Raw genomic sequence first — 17018 nt, forward strand, 5'->3', positions numbered from 1 at the left:
ACTGTTACCTCAATGTGCTGTAACGTAAAAGCACCCAGTATGACAAAATACAGCTTGTTTGCACTGGTTCTGAGCCATGCAGGACATTTAACCCAGTTCTTTCGTTATTCCAAGCAAGGGAGGTTTCACCAGGATAAGACGTGTGGAAGAGGAAACTGGGAGTGGTGGATGGTCCCGGTGCCCGTCAGCCCTTGCACAAGGAAACCACGGAACCCTGTGCACGGAAGGAGCTTTGTGGACTTGACGAGCCCTTACAGAAGCGCCGGGCGCTTGTTCTCCCACTGCCGGTGTCTCAAAGCGTTGACGGGGGAGTTTGGAGGGTTTACGGCCATTTTTTATGTGGTGGCAACAGCCACTGCGTGCGGCACCGTTGTGGGTGTGCTACCCGCCCCCGACAGCGCTGCGAATAACCCGTGCCGTGGACATCGGGGAGGGTTGGGGGTTTGGTTTTTTGTTTTGTTTTACATAACCCCTGAGGCGCACTCGGGCGGATGGGGGCAGGCTGCACGTTCCGGTTTGCGCATGCGCGGTTGCCGCCGCCTGCGTGACCCTCCTGGCAGCGCCGCGCCTGCGCATTGCGGCACCGTGACGTCCCGCCCGCGCGCCGGCAGGCGGGGGGCGGGGGGAGCGGGCGGGGGCGGGACGGGACCGGACGGCGCGGGGAGCGCGGAGCCCCGGCCCGGTCCGGTGTCCGGCCCGGAATGCGCCGCAGCGCCCGGGAACATGGCCCGGCAGAGCCCGCCGCGCAACGGTGTCGGCGGCCACGGTACGGGCTGGGCCGGGCCCGGCGGGCGGGGGACGGTGGTTCCGCTGAGGGGGCGGGGGCTGGAGCGCCCCCTGCGGGCGCGGCGCCGCCCCCTGGCGGCGGGGCGGGGCCGGCGCTGCGCTCGGAGCCGCCCCGGCGGGAGCGGGCGGGAGAACCGGGGGTCCCGGGACCGAGCGGAGGGTTCGGCCCACCCTGCGACTGTGCGGCCGCCGCGGGCTCGGGCGGACAGGAAGCAGCCGGGCGCGGTTGGTGCTGGCGGTCCCGGCAGTGACCGAGGGCTTTGCGGCAGCGCTGGGTCTGGCCCGACCTGGCGAGGCCGTGTGCCGGTGCTCGGTGCCTGCAGCGCTGCAGAAGCACCGACGGACCCACCTGGGTTTTAGACCGCCGTCACCTTGGGGTTGTGTCTCTTCTTCCAAGTGTGAACCTGCGAGTTAAGCTCTTGTGGTTGCATAAAACATGCTTTGAAATGCACTGGTTTTGGTAATACTCGCAGCTGTTGTCCACTGTATGTTTGAAAAGTGTAATTATTGGGGTCTTTATCATTAAGTCGGAGAGGAGGAGCCCGCAAGATGTGCTCCTTCCTTCCCACTACTCCTTAAGTTCTTTGTGTGTGAACAGGAGTTTTTTCTCCCGTAGGCTTTGTCTCCTCCTTCCCAGGCATCGGTATGTGACAGCCCAGTGTGTGCGTGTGGCAGGGGATCAGGAACAGCTGGGGGTAGGGAACTGGCTGGGAATAGGGAACCGGCCGAGCAGAGCTGGCTTCTGTTGTGCAAATAACTCGGCTTACACAAGGGGCGGGAAAGGAAATAAAAGAAACTGTAGTCACTGTATGAGCGATAGGAGATTTAATGTTACCAGGAACTTGGAATTCGGAGGGAGGCGGAGCTCTGTCGTAGGCTGTTACAGCTTGTTTTGATCCAAGAAGTGTTTAAAAAGGGTCTCTGAGAAGGGAGAGCATCCACTGCTCGACCTATTTATCCTCCGAGTGTGTGAGCAGCCTGCCGACCTGCCAGCTCCCTTCAGACCTCGCTGAGAGCTGCACTTCCAGCCGGGAGCTCACAGGCAGAGGGCCGGGGCAGTGGTTGAGGTGCCACGTGGGCAGAGGAATGAGCTCCCCTATCGCTGCCGGGAGGGTGCGGCCTTGGGAAACAGCTGTTTCTCCATCGAGATCCTTTTAATTCCTCCCACCCCAAATCCTATAGACACGGCCCTTATAGAACGACTCCTGTTTGGATCCCAAGAGTCGTTGCATCTATGGGAAAAGCCTTTAGGGAAAAGCAGCGTTTGTGTCGTCATCCTGCACTCCAGTCCTGCGGCTGCTCAGCAAAGCCTCCTTACTGGGAACTCCTCCAGTGTGGGATATCGAGTGGCTCTCGGCCACTTCTCTCCTTCCTCACATGAGGCAGCGGTGACAAATTCCACCATGTGGTGTGAAGTAGTGTCCCTTCTCCGCTCTCTGGGAAGTGCTCTGGTGTCCTGTAAGTGTGTCTAACCCAAGCACCGTGTGCTTTGTGTATTACCCCCTTTCCTCCCTGCCCCGAGTTCCTGTGCTCCTCAAAACAGTGGGAATTGTTTCCTACTTGCTGAGCTGTGTGTGTGCTGATGCCTGGCAGGTTTGGATTTGTTGTAGGACAAGTCAGTGTGCTTATGATTCTTTAACTCTGGTATAATTATGTCCTTTCTTATGTCTGTTGCTGTCAGTGGAAATGCTCAGGCTTTTTCCTAGGGCGGCTGCACCTGGGAGTTGGTAGGAACACAGCTTTGGGAACACTTTCCTAACTTTTTTAGAATGCTTTGCTAAGTTCTGGTCTTGGGAGACATTTGACATCTGAGCTGGCAGCTGCATCAAAGAGCAAAGAGTTTCGGGATGGCTTTGCAGGGCTGTCTTGGTCCCATAGGGAGCCATGAGCCATTGGGAAGGATGGGAGCCGAGGGATCTGTCTGGACACTGGTGGTGGCTCCTGTTTCAGGAGAAGCAGCATTTGCCTCCCACGGTGGGACCCCCAGGGTTAATAGCAAGCAGTGAGAGTGCCCTTTGAGGTGCCCCCAATGCTGAGCCTGCAGAAATGGGGACACTCAGCTGGAGGAGTCACCACGAGAGTCATCCCTGTCCTGACAGTGTGACGACTGTCCTGTGTCATCTCCCTCATGTGTGTGTGTGACATCGCTGTGAGTGGCTGTTGCTCGCCCCCGCTGTGTGCTGGCACTGCCTGTCAGCTCACATCTCTGTGACCTTTTGCAGACTTTGATGCTAAGAAGAAAAGAAAAGTGGCAGAGATTTACCAGGCTCTGAACAGTGACCCCATCGACGTGGCGGTGCTGAGGCGGATGGCAATCAGCGAGGGCGGGCTCCTGACGGATGAGATCCGGTGCAAAGTGTGGCCAAAGCTGCTCAGTGTTAATACAGACGACCTGCCCCCTCTTCCAGGTATGGAACAGCCTGGACTCAGCTGCTCAGGAAGAACAGCTCAGTGACCTTTGTCACTAGAGGAGGAACGTGCTTTCTGACCTATCTTTTCCCTCTGTGTGTTGCATTTCCCACTAAGCTCATGTACAAAGGGGACTCACTGCAGCACCAATAGTGTGCTGTATGTAAACAATACACCACTTCTGAAAACAACATTTGTTGTTTCCTTTAGTGATAGTCATGAAATCAGTTCATTATGGACACGGTCAGTGTGGCCCTGAGCATTAGCTGACATATGTAAGTTCACCTGCAGCAGAAAGAGTCAGACTTGATTTGTTTTGTTCCCATGAAGAGGTGGCTGTGCTGAGCCCTGGCATGGCCAAAATCCTCCCGAGGTGTCACTTGCAGGAAGTAGTTTGTTGTGTGAAGCATGTGTGTTTTTTGGTCAGAACGGGCACAGGGACAACAACCTTCCTGGTGAAGTACCCACATGGTTTTTAAACCTTAGCAATGCAGGAGCTCTGGGTCCTGTAGCTTTTATAGTCACCTAGGACAGGTTTTGTTGTTGTTCCTGATTCTGTGGTCGTTTGGAAATGTGCACCCCCCCCGCCTCAGTCAAGAGCCGGGTGACATTAGGGGTGATGTGAGGTGACCAGAGCTGCTGGAAGACAATGTTTAACTTTACATGATCGCATAGAAGAAATTTGCTGGCTTGCTGAACTTTTCTGTTTTAACTGTCTTAGCTAATCCTGGGTGAGGTTTTCTTCTGAATTGTTTCTATTTTATAAATGATTCTTTGTGGTCTCCACAGCACTCTTCCGGTTCTGCTGCTGAGTACACTTTGAATTGCACAGCAAAACTGTGGAGCAGAGATGTTTCTAGGAGTGCTGGGAGTGCTGTCAGTTTAAGCACTTTAACATGTGTTGTTTAAAGAAATAATTGCCTCATTTGCTGCTAGCATCAGAGTGTGTGGCAGTAAAAGTGCAGGGACAGGGCTGACATGAAAAAGGGGATATACAGTGGAGTAGGGAGTGTGTGCAGCCTCATGTCCACCTTCAGCAGGGATCTTCCCAGCTCCCTCACCTCATTCTCTTCCCAGTACGGTTGCGCTACTTCATGTGAACCCTGTTCCTCTTTTTCTCAGCAGGGAAGGAGCTACGAGAGGACAGTAAGGATTACCAGCAAGTGTTACTGGATGTGCGGCGATCCTTGCGCCGCTTCCCACCAGGTGAGGGAGAATTCTGCTCTTCCCACTCTGTGGGGGCAAGAGCAATGCCATGGGGCTCCTCCTGGCTCAGACTTCCCTGGGAGGCTGCAGAAGGTGACACTCCATTACTCCAGGGGCCTGACTTCTAGAAAACCTTTTTCTGGTGAGCTCACAGCAGCTGCTTCTTGCAGTGAAGCCCTTCTGCAGTCATCAGTTTCCTTCAGCTGTCTCTGCACAGATGGTTTTTGATGTGGCTCTTTCAACGTTGCACTTCCCCTGCCCCACTGAGCCCCTCTGCCAGCAGGCTGCTACTGCTAGATAGTTGCAGCAGAGAGAGGACAGATCCTGCATGGATCTTGTGCACTATGACCTGTTGAGATTAGGACAGATGGAAAGCTTGAGAAACATGCCATTTGCTTTGGTTTATTTTAGTCCATGGTCTAGCTCAGGGCCAGGGAAGGCAGGTTTGTCTGTGCTTAGAACAACCCCTGGTATAAAACAGTCTCAAAATCAGGTTCTTGCACCAAATTTAATAGCACTTGGAACATTTAGAAGCAAAATGGTTTTGCAGTTGTTTAGTTCTGATGGGAGACTTGTGCCTTGTGTTATTTATAAAATGCTAAATCCAGCAGCTTTCTGTGCAGAGCAGTCATTATTTTTGGCCAGAACCTGCTTCCCCCTTCTGCCACTTTTATTTTGTGTAAACACTTGATTCGCTCTGATTCTTGCAGGCGTGGATGCTGTGTGCAGGCCTGATTCCTGAAGGCTCTGCTCCTACGGATTTTTTTGCCCTTGAATGGCAGCCTCCTGCCTATTTTTAACCACATTAGTGAAGCAGAGGAAAAGGAGAACTTTGTCATTGCAGGATCTCTGCTGGGACTCTCTGCTTGGCCTTTGGGCGTTTTATCTGTTGACAAGGACTGCCAGAAACTGGCTGCAGCTGTGCAGGGCAGGAACAATGTTTTCCCTGTGACATCCTGTCCCTAAACACGTTGTTAGCAGGGGACTGATACAAAGTTGTTCTGGTGGAGGCCTCGCAGTCTGATGCAGTTGGCACAGTTTCTGTGAAAATGGGTCCCGTTGAATTTTTTTCTAGAACTCCTGGGAAATTAAAAATTACTAAAACATCCTCATCAGTGCTGGATGTGCAGAACAATTCTCTCTTCACAGCAGCACTGTGCAAACATCAGTAAACCCTGCTCTCATCCTCCACAGTGGCTTCCTTGCAGATAAGGGTTCTGCAGATCTAAAGATTAAACCTCTCAGCAACTGGCCAGCTTTCCCTGGGCCTGGAGAGTTTTGGGAGACAGCATTAGGGCTTTGAATAGTTTTTTCTGCCAGTTTTACCTCCCTCCCCTGTGCACCACTTCCCTTGGGATCAGGCAATTTAGTAAATGCACAGGTGCTCCTTGCACACCACAGTCGTCCTTGCTCCCACAGCAGGCACTGGTAGGTGACACAGCTGTGCCACCTCTGCTGTTCCCACAGGGATGCCGGATGACCAGAGGGAAGTATTGCAGGAGGAGCTCATCGACATCATCCTCCACGTCCTCAAGCGCAACCCCCAGCTGCACTACTACCAGGGATACCATGACATCGTGGTCACCTTCCTCCTGGTGGTGGGGGACAGGCTGGCCACGGCACTGGTGGAGAAGCTCTCGACGCATCATCTCAGGTACTCAGTGGGAGGAGAGGAGCCAACTGCGTGTCCTCAGGCTGTGGGGATACCTGCGCAGGTGGAGCTGGCCTGGAAAGGGAGCTGGGAAGGCAGAGCCTTTCGTTAAAGCAGCTTCCTGTCGTGCCTGTACCCAGAGGGGTGCTGTGAGAACAGCCTGACCCACAACAGTACATGGCTTTGCAGGGAGCTGTGCCCTGGGGAAGGGATAATTGACGTCTGTCAGTTAATTTGTAGCATCTCTTGGAGCTGGAAAAGCCAACGCACATGCATTATTCATGGTTGTGTGGCTGTCAGAGCCTCTCCAGTCCTGGGGGCTGGTTCAGCACCTGCCTCCCACTTGTCCTTGCATAGCCCTGGGCACTGTGGTCTGTATTGCCCGGTGTCCTGTACTTCACATGAAGAGTCTCTCCTGTCTGTGCACTGAAATAAGAGCAGGCTTCCAGCTGGGGAGTGTGGTTTGGAGGGATTATCTCTCCTCTCCCAGGCAGGAGTCAGATCTTGGGTGCTGGAAAGGCTTTGAGGTTCTTGTGTGCACAGCAGCAAAATAAGAAGTGTCAGCTGACAGCAGCATGATGGTCTGGGCCTGGGTTCTGTGTGCAGCTCAGCCCTGTGTGTCCTAGACAAGCAGGAAGGAGGCTGTTCCAAAGAGACAGAATTCTTTGGGGCTGGGGGCCACCCTGCCAGCAAGGCTGTTTCTTGCATGTACTTCACCTTCTGCTGCCTCCCTGGAGGGAGAGCCGGCTGACATTGTTGCTTCACAAAGCTTTTTTAAAATCTTTCCTCAGGGATTTTATGGACCCAACGATGGATAATACCAAGCACATTTTAAATTACCTGATGCCCATCATAGACCGGGTGAACCCTGAGGTGCATGACTTCATGCAGAGGTATGCAAATGTTCCCTTAGAGCCTCTTGGCTCTCCCCTGCTGCTGGTCTCAGGTTACTGTTCATAGGGCCGTTTGCACCAGCACATCCCCAGCACCACAGTGACTTTTTCAGGGAGTCCACAGCTGTCCCACAGCTGATGGTGACACCCCAAAGCCATGTGGCACTCATTTCTGAGCAGGCTCAAACCTGTGCTGCCTCTCTGGAGGGGCTTTACATTCTGCTATCTTCATCCCAGTTGTCTTCAGTCTGTGTTGGAAAGGCTGGGGATTTGGGGACAGTGTTGTACAAAATGCTACAACTGCTTCACGTGACCACTTGTGTGGCTGCTGGCACCTTGCTGTGGTTTGTTGTTAGTTCTGGGGATAATTCCCTGATGTTGCATTAGGGACACACAAGTGTGCCTGGGCAGATGAAGCAGAAGCAGGAAGGTGAATGGGAAGAGTCAGTTCAGAACCCTTTTTGGGGCAGGTGTGTCTTTTGTTTCACAGCCAAGATGTCTTTGGGTACCAACCCTGATTGCAAACTCCCAGAATTAGTAAGCCCTCAGGGTGGGAAGGAACTCAAACATCTGGCTGTGCTGCAGGGCTTCAGTTGCCCTCAGGCCAGCAAGCCAGACAGTGCCATGATACATCACACATTCAGGGTCCCCTGGAAGCAGCGTTTGGCCTCTGCTGTGGCCCCCACTGGATGTGACACAAGTAGTGGCATCACTGTGCCTGGGGGTTGTGTCAGAGGTGCAGTTCCTGCTCTGGGGGTGGGTTCAGTGCTCCACTGACAGCCAGCTCTATTTCCCCAGGCACGGCTGGGGTGGCTTTGGGAGCATTTCATCCCTGTTTCCAGGCTGACCTAATGGTTCTTTCTCTCTGTAGTGCGGAGGTGGGAACCATCTTTGCTCTCAGCTGGCTGATCACTTGGTTTGGCCACGTTTTGTCCGACTTCCGGCACGTTGTGCGATTATATGACTTCTTCCTGGCTTGCCACCCACTGATGCCCATTTATTTTGCGGCTGTGGTAGGTATTGATGGAATGGTCGGGGATTAACTGCGCTGTTCTGAGGTGGTGGGAGTTTGGGGCTGCAGAGGGAGGCTGGCAAACCCAGTGCTGGTGCTGTCCCCAGCTGCACCCTGCTCTGCAGAGCCCCCCAAGGTCAGTGATGTCCTTGGTGATGGCAAAGGGCAGGTAGGATCCAGGGGAACTTGGCAGCCTGAGAGTGTCCAAATGTGCAGGCCATACCAGTTCAGTGCTGTGCAGGCAGCATGATACAGTGTTTTTATTTCCTTTCATGTACTGGTCCTGCTTCTGGTCTCATGCTGGGATGCCTGGCTGGCTGGGGACAGCCTGGCTGGCTGGGGACAGCCCTGCACTATGTGTCCCCCTGCCCATCCTCCTATGGCAGAGGGCAAGTCATGGAGTTAAACCCTGCTGAGGTTCTTCCCACACCTCTGACCTGCCAATAGCAAGCTCTGCTCAGCAGACAGACCTAAAGAGGCTTTCCATGGCCTCAGAGTCTCAGAAGGGGTTTGGCATTTCTCTTCCCAGTGAATGCTTCACTGCAGTGTGTCCTCCTGAAGAAGGTCTTTCAGCTGGAAGTAAAGTGTTTTTTTCTTCTGGCTCTGAAGCAAGTGCCAGCATGTACCAAGGAGTTGTCCCCACTTCCTTGTCTGTCCTCCTCTCACTCCTCTGTAGATCGTGCTGCACCGGGAGCAGGAAGTTCTGGACTGCGAGTGTGACATGGCCTCTGTCCACCACCTCCTGTCCCAGATCCCACAGGACCTTCCATATGAGTCCCTGATCAGCAAAGCTGGGGACCTTTTTGTCCAGTTCCCACCATCCGAACTCACCAAGGAGGCAGCTCAGGCAGCTCAGGCGGAACGGTGAGTGCTGGGCAGCCCATGTGTTCCCTGCATCCCCTTGCCAGGTCTTGCCTCCCTGTGGAGATCTTTGTGACTGGAGGCTGGTCTCCGAGGTGAGCGGAGGACACTCCTTGACCTGTTCCTTCTCTTGCAGAACTGCGGCTTCCACTTTTAAGGACTTTGAGTTGGCATCAGTGCAGCAGAGACCAGACACTGTGTTGAGGCAGCGCTTCAGGGAGCGGCTCCGAGGGGAGGAGCGGACAAAATCCATCTTGACAAAGCCCCGGACCAACCGCTTTGTCAAGCTGGCAGTGATGGGGCTGACGGTGGCACTGGGAGCAGCTGCCCTGGCCGTTGTGAAGAGCGCACTGGAGTGGGCACCCAAGTTTGAACTGCAGATTTTCCCCTGAAGCTGGAGGAAGGGCCTTCCCTGTCACTGCATCCTTCCCGGGTGGGAAGGGCTGATATTTGATGAAGGACGTGTCCAGAAACGACCTGTCTGAAGATTATTTTTTTTTATTGTTGCGTCCAGTGACGCTTTTGGCCTTTGTGACAGACTGAGGGAACCGGCCCAGCAGGACGGTTTCCCACACCGTGCTCACCTTGTTCCCCTCTCCCTGTGCAAGGGTGAGCAGACAGGCACTGCCGCTGTCCCCTGAGGAAACAGAGGTATGGACAAGTTTGGCTGTTCAGGTGACTGTACAAAAGGAGAGCTGTGTGTGGGCTGTGCCCAAATGATCCTGCGTTCTCCATTGGGGAAAACTAGTGGGAGTGAGAGCAGATCCTTGCCTGGAGGAGAGAGTCCAACAGGGTTTGGTCTGGGTGTTTGCGTGTGTGGGCGTGGAGGGCTGTTGCACTCCTGAGGAACAGGGCAGCCCTTTGGCTCTTCATGGCTCCAGTCTGCCTCACGATCTGCCTTCAGCTTTGCTGGTGCTCCAGCTCTTCCCTGTCCTGTAGGCACCCTCTGAGTAGAGCCAAACCTTTCCCACAACCCCGCCAGCACAATGCTGTGAGCTTCTCTTCAGTGTATAACATTCCCTGGCTCTTTTTCCTTCCTCATCTTTGCAGCCTGATCTGTTTGCAGGGGGCAGGAGCAGACCTTAGCTCCCCTCAGCTCTCAGGCACTGCCACTGCTGCACTGGCAGTGCTGTGACCATATCTGGGGTCAGTGAAGTGAGACACAAGTGCAGTCACCCTGCTGAAGGTGCATGCTGTCATGTGCCAGGTTATGCTACCACAACTCTTAGTGGCACTGTAAACACCCATTGCAGACTTCTTTAATAGCTCTGGAAGTGGACACTAACATGCCCACATGGAGAAAGGCTTTTTCCACCTTGTGAAACACTTTGCACAGGATAGAAGTTGCACTAGGAAATGTGTCAAAAAACCTTCCCCACAAGCTGATCAGGCTTCAGCATCGCCTCTGGAAACAACATGAGGGGTTTCCCAGAAAGGCCACCCTGACCCCAGCATAGCTTCCATCTCCCCACCAGTCCCTTTGGCAGTCCCAGCGCTCCCTGCCTTCCAAGCTAAGCGGCAAATCCTTCTAGACGACTCGGTGTCCCACTGAGACAAAGCCAATAGACACTCTATGCCTCTACCTCTCCCCCAAGCTGCTAAATCTCCCTCAAGTGCCCTTACCTGTCCCTCACAGCTCCCTCTCGCTGCCTCATCATTGCTCTGTTGTGCCCAAAGCCATCTGTGCCATGCCCAGGGGCTGCATACCTGAAAATGAGGTGTTAGTTGAAGGGATTTGGGGATAGAGAAGAAAACTCATCCCCTGCAAAGCTCAGCACCCCCCACTTCCACCCCTCTTGGCCCATTACTGCCCTGGGTATGTTCTGGTTTGCTCCGTGGGCCCTTGCTCATGGAAGGGCTGTGCCTTTCTGGACAGAGGGCAGGTGGGCAATTGTCATTCCTGACTTGTGTTCCCATGAAGTTCTGAGCAGGAGTTCCCTTTGCCTCTGCAGGTGAAATGTGGAGTGTGTGAAACTGCCCTTGTCCAGGCAGGCACCAAGACCTGTTCCCTCCTCGATGGTGCCAGTGCCCTTGGAGAGACCTGGGGCTGCTCAGGGGGCTCCTCCCCATGTGGCTGAAGGCAGAGCCAATTCCTGTTCCCTTGGAACTCCCAGAGCAGCAGAGCAGGACTGGGAGCTGGGTCACTTAGCACTTTAGAAACCACTGGTTGCAGGAGAGTGTGGTGACCTGGGGATGCTGCTGGAGGGCCCAGGACCGCTCTGTACACCACCCTGAGGGAGGATGGCTGAAGCCCCCCAGGAGGAGCCCCTGCAGCCCCTCCATTCCCTGGCCATGATGCACTTTAATTCTTGTGTTGTCCCTGGCAGGGGGAAGGGCCTGGGAGGAGACCATGGCTGCGGGTGCTTCAGTTACTCTGTACAAAGACTTACACACCCCCTGTAAATGCAGATTTCTACAAACCCTAAAACTGTAAAATAAACAGTTACTAAACACACTTCCTGCCCTTCCCAGGCCGGGGCTGCCAGATCCGCTCTTGTGGCACCCTGTGGCCCAGAACTGGCACCTTCCCTGCAGTGGCCAGGCCAGCTCAGCATGGCCTCACACCCAGCAAGCCCGTGGGAAGAGGAGCAGGAGCAGAGCCAAAGGGTGCGTGCATGCCCCGGTCACTGCTCTCCATCCATCTGCCTTCCTCTGGGCCAATGCCAGGCCTTGTGTGTGCCGCTGGCTCTCCGGGGTGTCCCCCCCATCAGCAGTGTGGGGCTGGAAATAGCCTGACCTCCTGGCCTGCCCTGTACCCCAGGCCGGGTGCCTGGCTGCAGGAGGAGATCCCAGGCATGATGCCCAATTCCCAGGGCATGGTCCACTGAGCTGGGATGATACAGTTGCCTTCACCAGACTGGAAGAAGTTTTGGCTGGATGGCTCAAGGCTGGCAGCCTTGTTAGCTCTTTTTAATTCCCTGTGGCTTCTACAGGAGCCATTTTCTCAATAGCGCTTGGAGCCGTTTGGGAGGGAGAGCCTTTGGGCGGCAGGGGGGAAGGAGGAGTGGTGGTGGGAGGTATGTGGCACCTTTGGGGCAGCCAAGAGGCCACTGCCATGCGTGCCTGTGCAGGCCATGTTGGAGGCTGCACACCAGCTCCGTGTGGCCCTGACCTTTGGCAAGGTCAGGAGGGCCAGTGAGCTGTGACCGTAGCTGCCCCATGGTCCCCCCTGCTCTCGGCAGTGTCCCTGCGCAGAGACGAATCCCACGGCCGGGGGCTGCGGTGACGCCACACTGGAACATTGCTGCCCCTGTGGCACCGCCCAGGCTGCGGGCGGTGCTGGGGGCTCTCCCGTGGGTGCAGCCTGCAGACTTGGGGGTCACTGTGGCATGGGCAACCCCTGCACTTCTCCCTCCCTCGGGGACAGCCCGGTCCCCAGCAGCGCCGGGGCAGCAGGAGGGGCTGGCAGTACCCGGGGATGCTCTGGGCTCCTCTTGTTGCCGTGGCAACAGCTGCGGCGAGACTGGGGGCGGGGGTCTGGGTGTGATGCAAGTGGCGCGTGACCTCGTGGCCCCCCCTGGGCCCTCCTGTGGGTCTGGATTAGTACCCCCGGTCCCCTCCCCCTCCGCTTATTACCCTCGGTCCCCTCCCCCTGGCTGAACAGAGTCGGGGGCGGTGCCGGGACTGCCCACACACACACACACGGGTGGGGCCAGGGGCTGCATATGCACAGGCACATACGTGCACATACGTGCACATGCTCACACTGCTCCCAGGGACGCCCAGTCCACACCGACTGATGAGGGAGAACCTCCCCAGTGTGGGAGAGCCCATAGGAACTGGGGTTCAGGGTGGGAACTGACACGTTAGGGATGCTGGCCATTGGGAATCCCACATCTCCCTGGGGACCTCACATAGCCCTGGGAACCCCAAATTCCCCTGAGAGGAGTGAGGCAGCACAGAAAGAGCCAGAGCCGTGGGGAGCAGACCAACACACTTTATTCCATAATCACAACAGTCAGGATAATTGTTCGCCGAGGTTCCACAGAGCAAGGGCCAGCAGTGTCACACCCCCGAGACGGGCCCAGATGGGGTCGTCACTGCCCCTCGGCTAAAATCCTGTTTCTCCACGGTAACAGACACAGGGACCCTTCACTAACACAACACTACAAAGGTGACCCCGAGCGCTGGCACCCGTCTGCAGGCTGCGCCGGGGCCCCGCCAGCTCCGGGGACCCCCGGCCCGCTCGGCCGCCACCAGGGCAGCTGCTTCCTGAGAGAGGTTTGGTTTATTTTTATTATTTATTATTACTATTATTATTATTATTCGCTTTGTCTGGAGTGATGACGGGATGTCGCACGCGCACGCACACACGCTCGCACACGCATGCCAGCCAGCACCAGGCAGCGGGGGCGCAGCGGGAGGGGGCCGCACGCTGGGGGGGTCTCTAAGCACTACAACCACACGGCACAGAAAATCCACCACTGTCCACGACGGTTCTCCCTGACAAACACACCCGGCGAGACTCGAGGAGGGGGACAGGGGTGGGGACAGGGACAAAGCGGATGATGTTGTGCTTGCGGCCAGGGCAGGGGACCCCGGCGCTGGCTCCAGTTCTGGCACTGACCCAGAACCTGCTCCTGAGGAAATATTTCGCCTGACAGTCTGTGGAGGGATCACCCTGGCTCAAGGGTGATGCACAGCACATAGGGGACCACTGGGACCCATGTCCTCCCTAGGAATGGAAGCTGAGCCCTGAGCTCCAGGGTCAGCAAAGCACACATGTGATGCGAGACCCTCAGTGTGGCTTCAGGCCTTGCTGGTACCTGGGGGCTTTGGCTTCCCCATGGACAGGGATGGAGGGCAGGTGACCGTCAGCCTCGTTGTCCTCCCTGAAAACCCCTGGCCACAGCACGGGGTGGCTGTGCACCCCAAGAAGGCACCGAGGTGCTGGGTGAGATCTGTGTGTGTCAGAGAGCTCTGGGGCCGCTGGATCCCACGGGAACCCCAAACCCGGCTCACACATGGGAGGGGGCTTCAGATGCTCCTGGCGCGGGGCTGCCCAGGGGGTGGGAAGGCAGAGTCCCCCCGAGGCGGCGGTGAGGCGGGAGCAGGCTGCCAGAACCACGGCTGTCCCGGCGTTTATTTGGCTTTTCCACCTTTTGGGGGCGGGACTGGATCCGGTGGGGGATGGCCGGGGAGGGAGGGGACGCAGAGAAGAGGACGCGCTCTATCCAGGGAACACGTGTCTGATGCGTGATGCCCGCCTGGCTCCGCAGGCTGGCACCCGCACGGGGGTACCGAAACACCGTGGCTAATGCCAACACACACGCACAGCTACCGCTACACACCGACACATCTACACTGCTGATGGTTGACCATCGCAGGGGGCCTCGAGAGGCCCCCAGGGACTGGGCTGGGGGACATCAAGCATCCCTGCAAAGGGCCTGGGGACACACCTCTCCCTGTACTGCAGTGCCTATCCCCATGGCTGAGCCAGGGCCACCAGCAGCAGGGCCAGACACCTACTTGGAAGCAACCTCAGGGGATGCCAGGACATGAGAGGGGGATGTCCTTCCCCTGGTCATGGCTCAGTCCAGCCTGACAGCAAGGGGCAGGCACGGGGTAGCCTGTGACTGGGGGAACTGTCAGCCCCAAAACAGGGAGGCAGAGTCCCAGGCAGCAGGTGCTCCGCTGCCGCCAGCACCCCACTGGCCGGGAAGGTTCTGAGGGGCCCCCACAAACACAGAGCCCCTAGGGAATCGGGGTCATGGAGGACTGCAAGGGCTGCTTCAAGCAGCAATTGCCACCGAGCCCAGTACAGCTCCTACAGACGCTGCCAGCCCCAGCCATGACCACGTCCCCAGGGACGTGTGGGGTCCCCACCCAGCACAGCTGTACCAGAGCGCAGCCCCTGCCCCCCCAACCACAGCCTGCGGCAGCTGCCGAGCCAGCACTGCAGCCACGTGCTCCCGGCAGTGGGAGGAGGCGGCTGTTGCAGGCAGGAGCCATTAGGAAAAGCAAAGAAAATCCCAGCTGGAGGAGCCGCTGCAGCAGCATCTTCCCTGCCAGCATGTTCCTGCTCTTGGCGGGGCCGGCAGCAGAGCCCAGAGTGGTGCTGTGTGGAGGAGCTCTGCGTCAGAGCATCACCCACACCCCACACGCCCACCAGCACTGGCTGCAGCTGCTCTTGGACCAGTTTGTGTGGTTGCTTAAGGCAGATTTTCCACAGCTGGCCTTCCCTGCCACCCTGCCCTTCCATGCTGCTCCCTGCCATCCCGGCAGCACGACACGCCATGGCCGGGCACAGTGAGACCTGGCTCCACTGGCCAAGGTCAGCCAACGCAGAGCAGGTCCTGCACAGGCACAGGCTCCTAGGTTAAAATGAGGGCTGGCTGCTCAGGGAAGGGCTCGTCCCCATACAATTTTGGGGTGACTCCGGACACGGGCTCCCTCCGTGGCACAGCTTTCCCTGCACAACTGCCTGGCAAAAGAAACAACACAGCCTCCCGCGCCCACGTGCTCGTCACGTGTGTGCAACTTCACTCTTCCCAAAGCGAGTGGCGGGGAGCACATGCCACAGGGAAGGAGACACTGCTGTGGGACTCTGAACCCCCCAAGCCAGGGACCCCTCACAAAATAGGGAGTTGGGAAGGGACAGTTTGGCATGGCTCGGCATCCCTCCCCAAGGGTTGCAGAGAGGAAGAGGAGAAAATTGAAGCCATGCGTTCAATGCAGTCAAAAACCAAACGGAATCAGCCATTCTCCAAGGGATGGGGAAGGTGGGGTGGGCACCAAGAGCTGGGGTGGCATGGATGCTCCTGCTTCCTGGAGAGCGGGAGGGCACACGGTGCTGGCAGAGATGGGAGCGGCCAGGAGCAGCCATGGCTGTCAGCGCCGGGGCCATGGGGGGAAGCGGCCGGGTGTGACAATGAAAACCCGATGAGATGCATCTCATGGGCAAATAACCGCGGCGGGCAGCCATGCGTCCTGCGGGCACGAGGCGACAGTCGGACAGACAGATGGATGAAGAATGGGTGCGTGCCAGGGGCGGGGGAGCAGGGGCTCTGCCTTCCAGCAGCTTCAAGGCAAAATACCTGATTCCTGCATGTAAACAGCTGGTTTCGGTTTGTTTGTTTTTTTCCTGGGTTGTTTTTTGATATGACCTGATTGTGGGTGAAAATAAAATTGAGCGTTACCTGCAGAGCGTGGGACTCAGTAGGTAAAGACCAAGTCCGAGATGCTGGACATGAGCCAGTCCCCTGCTATCATCTCCGTCACCTCGGGCGTGCAATAGTCCGGGAACTCGAAGTGCGAGGAGCCTCCCCGCGGGAAGAGGTCGTGGTCCTTGTCGAAGACGGACCAGTCCAGGGCACCACAGGTGGCGCTGGCAGACGCCCGCCCGGGCATGATCCCCAGCAGCTCTTCCTCCAGCTCCTCGTCGGAGGAGCTGAAGGAAGAGGGAGGGGACCCAGCCGACATGGGAGAGGGGGACCCGCTCTCTGGGGACCTCCCTGGCTCCGGGCAGGGTGTGGTAGGGCTCAGGGGTGCAGGGGGCTCCTGGGGGCTGTGCTCCCCGTCGGGTGCCGGGTGCCAGGCAGCCGTGCCAGGCACCACAGGGCTGTCCTCAGCGGGCACCTCTGGTGCGGGCTCCTGCGGGGTGTCGGGGCCGGTGGGCAGCTTGGCGGGCTGCCTGCGGCTGGCTGAGACACGGCCCAACACGGAGGGTTTGATCTTCACTGGGAGCCGCGGACGGGCTGCTCCGGTGCCCAACTTGCCCTTTTTCCGAGGCCGGTACTTGTAGTCGGGGTAGTCAGCCATGTGCTTGAGGCGCAGGCGCTCGGCCTCCCTGACAAAGGGGATCTTCTCGGAGTCGTGGAGGAGCTGCCAGCGTCGGCCCAGGCGCTTGGAGATCTCGGCGTTGTGCATGTCGGGCCACTGGTCCATGATCTTGCGGCGCTCGTGCTGGGACCACACCATGAAGGCGTTCATAGGCCGCTTGATGTGCCCGCTCGGCGTCTTGCACCAGGCGGGCTCGGTGTCACGGGCGGGCAGTGGGGCGCAGGACTCCCGCCGAGCCTCCGCGCCCCGGCCCCGCGGGCCGCGCTGCACCATCCCGGAGCCGGGTACCCCGCCGCCGCCTCCGCCTCTTCCTCCTCCCCTCCCGCCGCCGCCTCCCTGCCCGCCGCTACGCGCCGCGCCGCGCCGCCCCCATTGTGCGGAGCGGGCGGCGGCGGGGCGGGGCGCAGGCGGCCGCGAC

General features: G+C 57.5%; 2 protein-coding genes across 5 annotated transcripts; one reads left to right on the forward strand and one right to left on the reverse strand.

The window, feature by feature from the left end:
- Nucleotides 1–619: 619 nt before the first annotated feature.
- On the forward strand, nucleotides 620–11273 carry TBC1D20 (TBC1 domain family member 20). 4 transcript variants are annotated; one of them, XM_042048160.1, is made up of 8 exons: nucleotides 620–766; nucleotides 3009–3194; nucleotides 4318–4401; nucleotides 5869–6055; nucleotides 6844–6945; nucleotides 7817–7958; nucleotides 8634–8821; nucleotides 8955–11273. In XM_042048160.1, the coding sequence occupies exons 1-8, from the start codon at nucleotides 724–726 to the stop codon at nucleotides 9208–9210; spliced, it is 1188 nt and encodes a 395-aa protein (XP_041904094.1). In that variant the 5' UTR covers nucleotides 620–723; the 3' UTR covers nucleotides 9211–11273. The 4 variants fall into 4 exon arrangements, with proteins under 4 accessions (XP_041904094.1, XP_041904101.1, XP_041904086.1 ...); XM_042048167.1 differs by having other exon boundaries at nucleotides 630–766; nucleotides 4321–4401; XM_042048152.1 differs by lacking the exon at nucleotides 620–766 and adding an exon at nucleotides 925–2244 and having other exon boundaries at nucleotides 4321–4401.
- Nucleotides 11274–12739: 1466 nt separating this feature from the next.
- Nucleotides 12740–16914, reverse strand: SOX12 (SRY-box transcription factor 12). Its single transcript, XM_042048213.1, has one exon. The coding sequence runs from the start codon at nucleotides 16871–16873 to the stop codon at nucleotides 15974–15976; it is 900 nt and encodes a 299-aa protein (XP_041904147.1). The 5' UTR covers nucleotides 16874–16914; the 3' UTR covers nucleotides 12740–15973.
- Between the last annotated feature and the right edge of the window lie 104 nt (nucleotides 16915–17018).

Source organism: Corvus kubaryi, unplaced genomic scaffold (assembly GCF_017639235.1).
Source record: "Corvus kubaryi isolate FWS band 111438036 unplaced genomic scaffold, C.kubaryi_AGA036_p1.0 134, whole genome shotgun sequence".
NCBI classification, from domain to species: domain Eukaryota; kingdom Metazoa; phylum Chordata; class Aves; order Passeriformes; family Corvidae; genus Corvus; species Corvus kubaryi.